We start from the raw sequence: 13,664 nt of genomic DNA on the forward strand, positions 1-13,664 counted from the left end.
GTATCAACCCTTACGGATACGTCCTTGACCCAAAATGTCTAGGAGGAAAAGAATTGTGGCCTGAAGTTGATGATGCTTCATAGCATGAAGCTGCCGGAGAACCTGTCGCATGGACATCGCTACAGGACATGGGATACACTTTTTTTTGTACTCTTATTGAAAATCTTATACAAGAGGACACAAAATGGAAGAAAATTGGACTATTATTGTGAAGAGATGAGAACCTACCAGAGCTGCACCAAATTAAGGAGTCTAAGCCTTCAAATTGGATGCCGATTTTATATGTCCATCATTCTCAACCAATCATCCAGCTCTTGGTCAAAACTAATGCAAATGGATGGTCCCAAGGAACTTCTAAAAGCCAAGGGTCTTGCCAAAAGAATACAAACCTGCCACCACCAAGCCTGGCATAATTCTCATGTACCGAAGTTTAGATATTTTACCCAAATTGTCTAATGAGTTGATTCCTTCCAATTACATGGCCAACCATTAAACCAAGTATGGTCTTTATCCGCTTTGCCCACCAACCATTTTCATATGCAACTGCCACAACCATTTAATGATGAAATCCCATATACAGCCTCAATTCCTTGACCGTTACTGTTTCCAAGATGCAAGACCTGAACCTCCTTACTCCATGATGCCCTTCCAAGGAACAAAAGCATTTGGTTGAGCCTCAAGGCCATTTCTTATGACTGGTCCAGCTAAACCTCCTGACTCCCTTCCAAGGAACATTCCTACAGTATCCGGTGAGCCTCTTCTCTGTCTTCTTAGGAACGAATCTTTGGCCATTTCTCATGACTAGTCCTAGTTATCAAAAGTTTTGGGCAAAGTAACGGCTGGAGGATGAAGACATTGGGCATGGATTGATGCACAGTGTATGACGCAGCATTGAGCAATTTCCCATGGATGAATTGATTAGCTTGGTTGAAGCAGTAACTCAATCTCGTTGGCTAATTCTAAATAGATCTAGGGTTATATGAGCTAGAGTGAGCTACCTAATTGGTCTCTAAGTGCGCTAGGGTAAAATCATTGGAAATTCACCTTTCTTTTGAAGGATTTAAGGTCCAAACATGATGGGATAATGTTTCCACGAATTCTTCAAGATTTTAATAATTAAAAAGAAGTTAGAAGAACCACCAAAAGAAGTTAAGATTTTGTTAACTTATTGCCAACAAAATAAAACTTGTTAATAAAAATTAACTTAAACTAAAAAAGTCAATCTGCTGTTAATGAAGGACTCCAACAGTTGTTTTTTTTAGCTATATCTCAACACCTTGATATTAGATTAGAGTGATCTTTTAAGGGTTAGAAGGCTAATAACTTGAACTTTCATTCCTCTTTTAGGTATTTTCAAAGTGAAAATTGCACCCAAAGTGAGAGTACACTATTTTGAACCTCAGATGCGCTGTTTGAGAAGAATTGTCTATGGACGTAATTCTCAAAAACCAATTGGTCAAAATTGGGTGTCTATCGGGTGATACCGAGTCCAATAAGTAGAAATACTATTAGCTTTAATGGGAGAAATGTACAGGGGATAGACTGAGTCTGACCCAAATCCCGCCATACTTGATACCCCATTTTGGACCTGGATCAAACAAGAACCAAAACATGTAATTCCTGAATCCCACCTAGAACTGGAGTAGATAATACCCACATTGAAAAATTAAGGTTGGATATGGATTGGACCTAGGTTGGAACAGATACTGATTTGCATCCCTAGATGGCAGAGTCAAAGGAACATAGTTAGAATAAAGAACTCACGAGGCCATTCTTGTAGATGGGATAAGGCATGAAAATGATAATCATTACATTTATGTAAAAATTTTCAAACATTTCAATTTCTTATCCAAAATTGCACAGTGGATATAATATACTTCTCTGGCATATTACAAATAGTCAAAAGTTTCATACACAGGTCTAAGATTACTCAGATAATGAATAGCCCATAGTTATATCTACAGAGCTTCAGTTTCGTTCATTTTCAATCTTGCATTCAAAAACATGTGTGGGCACATATACACAATATTAGGGATGGGCAACAGGTTGGGTGACCTTTGGCCAGGATTTTGGACCACGTCCTGGCCCATAAATCAGTAGGCTGACACAGGCCTCGCCACAGTGGGCTGGGTATTCAGCCACAGTCTAGACTGAAACAGACCTAGGCCTGGCTCATCAAATTGATGGGCCAAGCTTGACTGGGCTGGCCTGCTGCCAAGCCCTAACACACATACATGTGCATGTGATGTAAACAAATCTGGAATCACATGCACATGTTTAAATATAAGAAGGCAGCCTAAATGAACTGTTCATCACTCAAGAAATCGACCAAAGACAAATGGAAGCATCATCTTTTTCTACTTACAAATCGAAGGAACACCACCACTGTCAAAGCACAAAGGCCTCCAAGAAGAATATGGAGACCGCTTCTAGCAGTCCTCTGTCCAAAACAATGTTGTTAAGAACACATCAGTGATCAGACCATACAAATATTCATCAAAGGTAAAGACATTAAGTCCTTAATGAAAGAGCATGTCCTTTACAAATCCCTTATCATTTTTACTATGGAGGAAGGGAAGCAAAGAATTAAGAGATGAGAAAGATTGAACAAATAAAAACCAATCATAATCCAGCCATAGATCTGAAATGCCATAAAAATGACTATGAAGTGGTAGGATTAGAAGTTATTAAACTTATACAAGCAATTAGATCCCTGTTGATAGCAAACTATCTGCCAAAAAATAGTAGAATCCATCAAATTTAGATAGCCTCCAGCATAAATTTCCTAACTTATGATAGAAATTATGTGATATGCAGTAAAAATACTTCTATGTCCTGGACACGTGAGTGCTTCGATTTCCAAATTACTATTCTTATAATACAGTCAGGCACAAACAGCAATATATGTTGTGAAGCCCTTCAGCAAACCAGGAAACATGTATAGAAAAGATGTAAAAGCACAAAGCTATTCCTAGATATGTATGATAAACTTACCTGAATATATGCTTATCAGTCGTTCTACAGAAAATCAGCATCCAGTGCAAACTAGCAACTTTTCACCTCTATTCAGAATCATAGTAAGATGTAATTTTTAATGATTACCAGGGTTAATTTGATTATGGGCTTAACCAGAATCCGAACCAAAGTTTATTAAGAACTATGTAAAGGGGAAGTCATGACCATATAGGAGAACAATTTGATGGAATCAACTTTAACGCCTCCAGATGGTTGATGTTTATGGGGAAAAAAAAGGAAAAAATCTTCAATGACTAGAACTAAAAAATCCTAGAGATGAATTCCAGGCACTCTTAGATTGCATGTGTGTTTCTCATCATTATCTGTGACAAATACAAGATTGACAAGACATCATTATGCACAACCATAACAGTGTTGCACATGCAATAAACAAGAAGTTTATCAACGACAAACTGGTACCACAACCAGAAACTTATCTAAAAAAGGTTTAGATTATTTTTATAAAGGGGGTAATCACCTGATTTTTTTTTTCCAAAAGTAAAGAACATGCTTCACAAGAAAATGGTGTCTGCAACAATCAAACATAAGTGCTGTTTTGTTCCAACATGAAATTTCTAATATAGTTCCATAACTAAAACAATATCCTAATTTTGTGGTCCTTCTTGATTCCACCATTATGACCTCTAAGAACACCTTTAAGATATCTTAGTTTCCACAATTAGGAAATGAGTTGCAAATAAAGGTTCATGTCATAAGATATTTTGTGGACTGTGTTTACACCTCTTGCCAATGACAGTGTCAGCCAGTATTTCGTGGGCTATGTGTTTACACCTCTTAGGCTCTCACCAATGGCAATGTCAAGTCTAAGGGCATAGATATCATCAGGGGTGTGGGTAGGTGAGATCTCGGTTTGAACTACACTACCGTCTGTTTCTCAATGACTCACCTTGCTTTTCAGTAAAATACCTATGGCAGTTAGACATCCTTAGATGGAAGAAGGTTTCGCATTACTCATGTCAACATTCATGGAACAGACAGACATTCCCGCTGGTTGTTGCTCTCTCTTCATACTACACTTTCCATGTGCCAAAGAAGAGAAAATGTCATGTGCCAACCTATGTCACACAGACACTCCACATGTGGTGGTGCCATACCCATGTCGATATGGGTACGGTACTGTAAAATTGTCTTCAATGAGACAATACACATACAAGCACTAAATCCTCACAAGAGATGTGCACAAAGGCACTCAAAGAACACTTGCACTAATATGCACAAAGGCATAAAACAATACGAACATGCACAAAGGCATGAAATGCCACAATATATTAGAAGAAAAAGAAGAGCTTGAGCTCTCAAGCTTAAAAAAATACAAGGGGAAGTCCCCTATTTATACACCACAAGAGGAGCCACCTAGGGGGCTCCCAAAGGAGTCGTTGGGAGCCCCCAACAGTCACATTTGTGACCGTTGGAGGCTCCCCAATGACTCTTTGGGGAGACTTCCCTAGGTGGCACGACCTAAAAAAAAAGAAAAAGAAAAGAAAATAAAAAAATAAAAGAATATAAAAAATACAATCATATTCCTAGTGGAATATGCGTAAAACAAAAAATTACAGAAATACCCTTTTCGGGTAATTAAGAGAATATATATATATATATACACGTACATTAAGGATTACATTTTAACACCCCCCCTCAAACTTATGGTGCGATAACCGCAAGTTTGCCAAGAAGAAAATTAAATCTAGGCAAACAAAGAGCCTTAGTGAAGAAATCAACCAGTTGGTATTCAGACGTCACATACGGGAGATCAATGACCTTCTTTAAGTATTCTTCCCGAACATAGTGACAATCCATCTCTATATGCTTCGTGCGTTTGTGAAAGGTATGATTCTTGGCAATATATATTGCACTTTTGTTGTCACAGCATAACTTTGTTGGCTCTTTAATATAGACTCTCATGTCTTCTAGAAGTCGCTGAATCCATACAATTTCCATGGTTGTGGATGCCATGGCTCGATATTCAGCTTCAGTGGAGGACAAAGAGACCTTTTGTTACTTATTGCACCTCCAAGAAACCAACGATTCTCCTAAGAAAACACAGAAACCAGTGATAGACTGACGGTTAGTCGGGTCACCTCCTCAATCAGAGTCAGTATAAGCAATTAAATTTAATTCTGAAGATGAGGACAAAAATACTCCCTTATTTGTTGTTCCCTTTAAGTATCTCATGATGATGCGAAGAACTGCACTCATGTGAACGGATATAGGAGCATGTTGGAACTGACTGGTAATGTGGATCGCATGTGATATATCAGGCCTGGTGATGCTAAAATATATTAGTGAACCTACCAGTTGCCTGTAAAGAGTGGGATATGTCAGCGGAATCCCGTCATCAATCTTCATTTTTAAGCCCACTATTTCAGAAGTTTCACAAATTTTGTCATCTGAAATTCCTGATCTATCAATAATCTCACAAGCAAGTTTAGTTTGAAATAAAAAATAACCACATTGAGAGTAAGCAACCTCAATCCCTAAGAAATATGTCAAAAAACCTAAGTCTGACATTTCAAATTTCGAAGTCAAGACGGATTTAACGTTCTTGACTCCTTTGACATCATCACCTATTATTAACATATCATCAACATATAATAATAATATGACAATACCTGCATCGGATTTTCTGGTAAATAAGGCAGTATCTGTATAACACAAAAAAAAACCATTTTCTAACATTACATTGTTAAATCTGTCGTACCAGGCTTTGGGAGCCTGTTTGAATCCATAAAAAGCATTCCGAAGACGAAGAACTTTATCTTTAGAAATTTTCATAACTGGTGGAGCATCCATATAAACTTCTTCATTAAAATCACCATTTAAAAAGGCATTTTTAACATCCATTTGAAAAATATTTTATTTTTTAATAGACGCAATGGTGATAAGACATCTAACTGTAACCATCCGTGCTACGGGTGCAAATGTCTCTTTATAATCAATTTCATATTCTTGACCATACCCTTTCGCGACTAAGCAAACTTTGTACATTTCCAGAGATCCATCGCTCTTAGTCTTAACTTTAAACATCCAACGATAACCTATAGTTTTCTTTCCAGAAGGTAGAGTTTGAAATTCCCATGTGTTAGCTTTTCTAAGAGCTTTGAGTTCATTTTTCATAGCTTCTTGTCATTCGACACAGTTTTTGGCTTCCTCAATATTTCTTGGTTCAAAATAAGAATGAATGGCACTAAGACAAGCTCTATATTTAGGTGAAAAAGAATTAAAAGAGACAAATCTTGTTGGAGGCTTCCTATTTCTTTCAAATCGTCTCGGATCATGTATGAGAATAAAATCACTATATTGCTCAATTGCACTTCTGAAAGTATTTTTATCTCTACGAATAGGTTATTCGGTCATTTGTTGTTTTGTCTTCTTGAGTACTAGGTGAGTTAAGATCATTAATATCTATTTCATTGTCATTATCATGGTTTGATGATATTTTATCATCACTAGACATATCATCATTACTGGATAATAGGTCAAATAAGAAAGAATAGTCGACATTTTTGTGATAAGAATTATTCCTTTCAAAACCACTCTCATTTTCCAAAAACATCACATTTCTTGAAACATATAACTTATCATTTTTAAAATCGTAACAGCGAAAGCCTTTTTGAGTCTCGGAACATCCAAGAAAGGCACATGGAATGTGAAAGTTTATCATTCTTATCTATAAGAACAACACATTTGCAACCAAAAATTCATAATTTGTTATAATTTGGTTCCCTTTTATATAGTGTTTCAAAAGGAGAGATTTTACCTAAATTTCTAGATGGTAAACGATTGATAAGATAGACAGATGCAAGAGCCACTTCGGCCCAAAAGTTTTTTGAAATATTTTGAGCTATAAAAAGAGTTTGACTGGTTTCAATGATATGTCTATGTTTTCTTTCGACCAACCCATTTTGTTGAGGGGTTTTAGAACATGACCTTTGATGAACAATACCACTATCTTCAAGATACTTCTTAAATTCATTTGAGAGATACTTTCCTCCGAAATCAGTTCTAAATATTTTTAAGTCACTATTAAACTGATTTTTGATCATTACATGAAATGATTTAAAGCATGAAAAAACTTCATGCTTATGTATAAGAAAATATATCCAAGAGTACCTAGAAAAATCATCCACAAAAATCACATAATAGACAAACCCTCCTTTTGAAACTACAGGTGTCGGTCCCCAAACATCCGAATGAACAATTTCGAAAGGTTTAGAAGTAAACATGGATCTTTGTTCAAAAGAGATACTTCTCAATTTTTCAAGAATGCAATCATTACAAGAGAATGTATCTTTACAAAAAAATTTAGCAAAATGTAAATAACATAACTTGGTGGCCCAAAAATTCTTTGGAACATTTCTAGATACTAGAAGGGTTCTAGTGGTTTCAATAATGTGTCTATTCTTTCTTTCGGCAAGACCATTTTGTTGAGGGGTATATGGACACGATTTTTGGTGTACAATCCCATTTAAATCAAGATAACTTTTAAATTCTTTTGACACAAATTCTCCCCCAGAATCATTTCTAAAAATTTGAATATTGGTTTTAAATTGATTTTGTATATAACTATGAATTTTTTTAAAACAATCAAATACTTTCGATTTGTGTTTTAAAAAGAATATCTAAGAGTGTCTACTATAATCGTCCACAAACACAACATAATAAGAAACATCACATTTAGATACGATCGGTGCAGGACCCCATACATCTGAATGCACTAGTTCAAATGAATTCTTAGTTATAAGATGTCTTGTTCCAAAAGGTAAAGACTTCATTTTGTCAAGAATGTAATCTTCACATACAAAATGTTTCCTTTTACAAATTGAGAGAAATGGAAATAATTGTAGTTTGGTCACACTAAGGTGTCCTAGTCTTTTGTGCTAAATTTCTACATATTTTTTTCCACAAAATTATAAAAAAATTGTTTTGGCAATTCAAGATTGTCCATAACATAGAGGTCTCCTCTTCTATGGCCTTGCCCAATCGGCTTCCCGGACTGGAGATCCTGTATTAGACAATCATTAGATGAAAAAACTATTTTACAACCATAGCCTGCAATTTGAGAAACCGATAGGAGATTTAAATTTAATTTTGGTACTACTCTAATATTTGGTATGTGAAATATAGGTGTTTTTTGATAAATACCAAAACTTTTGATTTTTAAAGAGGTGTCATCGGCAGTGGAAACACAAGAATCATTTGAGTTAGATTTGCATTCGGACAGTATTGACTCATTAGGGGTCATATGAAATGAAGCACCGGAATCTAAGATCCACGAGGTCTTACCATGATTGTCACTTGTTGATACGGCCGCTCCCGAATAAGGAGATTGAGCTTTAAACATAGGTTGCAATGCCTCCATCAATTGAGCTAAGGAGAGTGAACCAATGCATTTGGAGTCGTCCACTTCACTCCTTTCAACCGAGGCCACCCTTCTTTCTTCTTTATAATCATCCTTCATTGTTTTGGGACAAAAATGTTTGATGTGTCCCGGTTCATAACAATGGTAGCAAATAATTTTTTCACCTTTCTTTGTCTCATGAACACCCCTCTTTTCATAGTTGTTGGGGTTTCTACCATTCTCATTTCTTACAAAATGAGGTGGTTTATAACTCTTCGTATGATTTTCGGGCTTTGACATAGCAAGCACGGATTCTTCATCCTTAGAAGTGGATGGATTTTTCAACCTATTCTCTTCCATAGTTAATTCTTCAAGTGTCTCAACTATGGAAGGAACTCCTCCTCTATGAAGAAGAGCGGACTTAGTTCCTTCAAATTTAGACCTAAGCCCATTTATGAATTGATAAAAATGTTTCGCTTTCATTTGATTTTCGCAGGTTCAACATCTTGTGGGCAATGCCACTTTGGCTCAAGAAGAGTCAATTCATCCCAAAGGAGAGATAGAGCGTTGTAGTACTCTTTTATGCTCATCTCTCCTTGAGTCATAGTCCTCACTTTATTTTGGACATTACGTATATGCGCAATATCCTTAAGACTATACATGCCTTTAAGGTATTTTCAAGCATCACTAGCGAAGTCAAACTTCGCCAAACTAGAACATTTATGGATGTCCACACTATTGATGAGTCATCCAATAATTTTGGAGTGACCCATCCTCCATTTCTTCCACCTTTTCTCATATTCGAAAACGGGTTTAGCCATTTCCTCTCCTTGAAGTGCAACTTCTTTTCCATTCTCCAACTTTGTAAGGATGAGTTTTGGCTCTTTGTCGGAGCCGTCAACCAACCCCCAAAGCCTATTTTCCCATATTTTATGTTTTACTATGGATGCCCACATCACATAGTTGGTGTCATTTAAGCGTATGGGAACGGAGACAATCACTTCCCTCTCATTCTCCATTTACAATGAACGGAAAGGAAAAGCAAGAGAAGATGGGAAAAAAGAGATAAACAAAAAAAAATGTGATACAAGAATTTTTTGGAGATGGCCCGCTTCCCGATGCCACAACTGAAATTTCCCCAAGTCCACGATCCTCCTTTTGATCATGATCTTCTTTCTAACAAACGTTCTTTGGAACAACACCAAAGCTCTGATACCATGTAATGAAATGGATGGAATCCGATACACATGCAAGAACATGTAATAACAAACTTTCAATCAAGTTGAATGCTTGATTGAATCACTGAAATACCCACACAAGGGTCTTCCAATAATTGATATTGTATAAATTCACTCATAAGAGTGTTAGAGATTACAAGGCCTTTTAGGCCAATTTATAGAGCAAGGCACCATTGGGGGCAGTCCAAGGTGACGGTTGGGCTGCTCCCAACGGTCAACAGTCACTTAGAGTTGCTCCCAATGTTACAGAAATTGAAAAAGCTGCAAAAGCTGAAAATAAAAAGAAATAAACAGAAAAAAGAAATAAGGACTGTCAGCGCCTATTGGGCTGATGCCTATTACAGTGAAAGTCGAAATACCCTTGATGGGTATTTCGGTTTACAACACTTTAAATATACATATATGTATATGTAATTTTGTATTTTAACATACATATACATACACATATGTATATGCATATCTTACATATTTTAACAGAGATGACCAAGTCTTTTGTGTCAAACATTTATATCTTTATGTTGGACAACATTACAAAAAGAAGTTTTAGGAACTTGAAGAGAGTCCATATAATATAAGTCTCCCTTTCTAGAGTCTTCTCCAATCAATTTCCTGGATCGGCGATCCTGTATTAAGTATTTATCAGAAGAAAATTTAATATCACATCCATGGTCCGAGACTTGAGAAACAGATAGAAGGTTCAAGTTTAATTTTAGTATAAATCTAATTTTAGGAATGAAAAAGTTTTGAGTTTCAAAATTCCCAACTCCTTTAATTTCAAGAGAAGTCCCATCCGCAGTAGAAACAAAAGATGGAGAACTATTTTTTGAATATTCGAAAAGAGAATACATGTTTGGAGACATATGAAAAGATGCACCTGAATCCAAAAGCCAAGAAGTTTTACCTGAAGGAGAGAAGGAAGACACGACAACTCCCGAGATGGCTCCCTTGAGAAGAGGTTGAAGAGCCTCCACAATTTGGTCTAGAGAAAGAGCTCCACTTGAAGAGGTCTCCTCCTTTTGCGGCTAAGTGGTGGTCATGGCTAACAACTTCTTCCACTTGGGACAAACGGGTTTGATATGCCCCGGTTCTTTACAAATATGACAAATAATTTTGCTATAATCATTTTTTCCACCTTATCCACCATTTTCTCCTTGATTTTGATTTTTAAAATGAGGATGACGATAGGTTCCTAAATTGTTTCCGGGTCTAGACACTGCATTGACTCCATCGTTATCATCAGAATTTGATGGAACCACAAGCACATTAGATCCTTGCTTACTTATTCCCAAACGGGTTTCTTCCCCACTTAATTTGGTGAGAACATCCTCAAGAGAAGGAGTGAAAGAAGACAAAAGAAAAGGCATTATTTGCTCAAATTCGGGCCTTAGCCCATTCAAAAAATTGAAGAATCGATCTTCTTCTAATTGTTTGTGACAATGTTCAATCGCCTCTCCACTCCATTTTGGTTTGAGCATAATAAGCTCATCCCAAATAGAAAAAAGTTCGACGAAATATTCTCTAATGGTCATTTCACCTTGAAGAAGAGTTAGGGCCTTCTCTTGAAGATAATATTTATGGGACAGGTCCCTAGAAGTATACATTTTCTCAAGATAAGATTCGGAACGAAGAGATACGTAAGAAGGTAGGTGTTGCACCCATTGAAAATAAGATGCGAGAGAATCGTTTACGGTGGTTTGGACATATTCGGCGAAGGCCTAATGATGCTCCAGTTAGAAGGTTGGAGAAATGGGAAAATATATTAGTTAAAAGAGGTCGGGGTAGGCCTAGGAAGACTTGGATGGAGATGATAGGAAAGGATATGAATGCTTTGAACCTCACCGAGGACATGGCGTTGGATAGAAATGATTGGAGGAAAATGATTCATGTGGAAGACCCAAAATGAATTTCTTTTTTGGTTCATATCGCTGACCCCAATTGTTTTGGGATGAAGGCGTAGTTGTTGTTGTTGTTGTTGTATTCCCATGCTTGAGAAACTTTTTTAAATTTGATAATATTCGCATTGATTTTGGTCTTAACTGAAGAAAAAATCCAAGACAATATTTTGAAATTCTTCATTTCCCATTCATCATGCTTTTTGAATTTTCCTCAAGGGCTTTGGTTCTTTTCTCTCCTTCAAGGATCTTAATTTCACCTTTTTCCATCAAGGTGATTTTTTGTTCCGGTTCCGGGATTGTGCCTTGCACGTACCCCCAAAGACCTTTCTCTTTTATGTGAGCCTTCATGTTTCCGGCCCAAACATGATAGTTGGAGTCATTGAGTTTAAATCCAAGAGAGAAATGAGACTCTTTTTCACCCATTAGAGAGGAAAGATGAAAGAAGAAATATGTACCACAATAAGATTTTTAAGTCTTACATGTCGTAAGGCCCTTCTAAAATAATGAAGAAAAGCCCCCACTTTAATCTCCAAGAAGCCAAAGGCATGTTTTTCAAGGCACCCGAAAAACGAAGAAACACACGATCTTCAATCTTTAACCAAGCTCTGATACCATGTAAATTTGTCTTCAATGAGAAAATACGCATACAAGCACTAAATCCTCATAAGAGATGTACACAAAGGCACTTAAAGAACACTTGCATTAATATGCACAAAGGCATAAAACAATACGAACATGCACAAAGGCATGTAATGCCACAATATATTAGAAGAAAAAGAAGAGCCTGAGCTCACAAGCTTAAAGAAATACAAGGGGAAGTCCTCTATTTATACACCACAAGAGAAGCCACCTAAGGGGGGCTCCCAAAGGAGTCGTTGGGAGCCCCCAACGGTCACATTTGTGACCGTTGAAGGCTCCCCAATGACTCTTTGGGGAGCCTTCCCTAGGTGGCACGACCTACGAAAAAAAATAGAAGAATAGAATATGCGTAAAATAGAAAATTACAAAAATACTCTTTTCGGGTAATTAATAGAAAATATATACATATATATATACACGTATATTAAGGATTACATTTTAACAGGTACCGCACGTCGTGCGGGTACACCGTGGGTCGGGTCCAACCCTGACCCAGTCAAAAAAAAAATTTGTGGTGCTTGACCTGTGATCAAAGGGGTGAAACTATTTTGGTCCACCCTCAACAAGATAAACCCACCTTCAACAAAAGCACAAATGCTCACAACAACTGTATTAAAAACACATTACCCACAACCCACAAATGAGAAGGCTCAAGAGAAATAATAATCTTTATTTAATTCACATAAAATGCTTAAAAAGCATTGATACAATGAGAGGGGAATCACCCCTATTTATATACGATAGAGAGAAAGAAATGAGCCTTGAAAAGGCGCAAATAGAGTTGTTGGAGCTAGTCCAACAGTTCTATTTGTAGTCGTTGGATCCAACGGCTCTTAAACTAGTCAACAACAAAGTGTTGACTAGTTCGAGTCTAGTTCAAAATGAACTAGACAAACTAAAAGACAAAAATAAAAGAAAAGAAAAGGAAATATATATATATATATATACTTTTTAACACTCCCCCCTCAAACTTACTTACGGCACAATGATCAAAAGTTTGTCTAAGAGAAAATGAAATCTATGAGCGACAAGAGGTTTGGTGAAAAAATCTCTTCATCGGTATTCTGATATAACATAAGGCAGATCAATAGTCTCATGTAGATACTTCTCTCTAACGTAGTGACAATCCATTTCGATATGTTTGGTGTGTTCATGAAATATTCGGCCATGGCTATGTAGATCGCACTCTTATTGTCAGAGCAGATGCGTGATGCTTTTGTCACTGCAACTCCCATGTCAACTAGCAGTCTTCTGAGCCAAACTACCTCCGTGGTTTTGGTGGCCATGGCTCGGTATTCAATTTCAGTTGACAAAAGAGAGACCGTCTGCATCTTGCATCACCACGAAATCAAGAATTCACCTAAGAAAACACAAAAAACTAATGGTTGAGTGTCTGTCAGCATCAATATAAGCAATTAAATCTAATGAACATGAAGCAAACAAGGAGGCCTCATGAAAATGAAGACTTAATATATCTAATAATATGCAAAACTGCTCCCATGTGAACACGAGTGTCCT

At 36.8% G+C, this 13,664-nt stretch overlaps 1 protein-coding gene across 2 annotated transcripts in view; it reads right to left on the reverse strand.

Annotated features, from left to right (window-relative positions):
• LOC149838274 (uncharacterized) overlaps nucleotides 1-13,664 on the reverse strand; it is a 44,223-nt gene that overhangs the window by 1,088 nt on the left and 29,471 nt on the right. For both annotated transcript variants that reach the window (XM_090006482.1, XM_090006483.1), the window contains exon 3: nucleotides 2,366-2,440. In XM_090006482.1, the coding sequence (XP_089862608.1) occupies nucleotides 2,366-2,440 (75 nt within the window). The remainder of the gene's footprint in view (nucleotides 1-2,365; nucleotides 2,441-13,664) is intronic.

This window comes from Nuphar pumila, chromosome 5 (assembly GCF_984573655.1).
Source record: "Nuphar pumila chromosome 5, dmNupPumi1.hap1.1, whole genome shotgun sequence".
Classification (NCBI taxonomy): domain Eukaryota; kingdom Viridiplantae; phylum Streptophyta; class Magnoliopsida; order Nymphaeales; family Nymphaeaceae; genus Nuphar; species Nuphar pumila.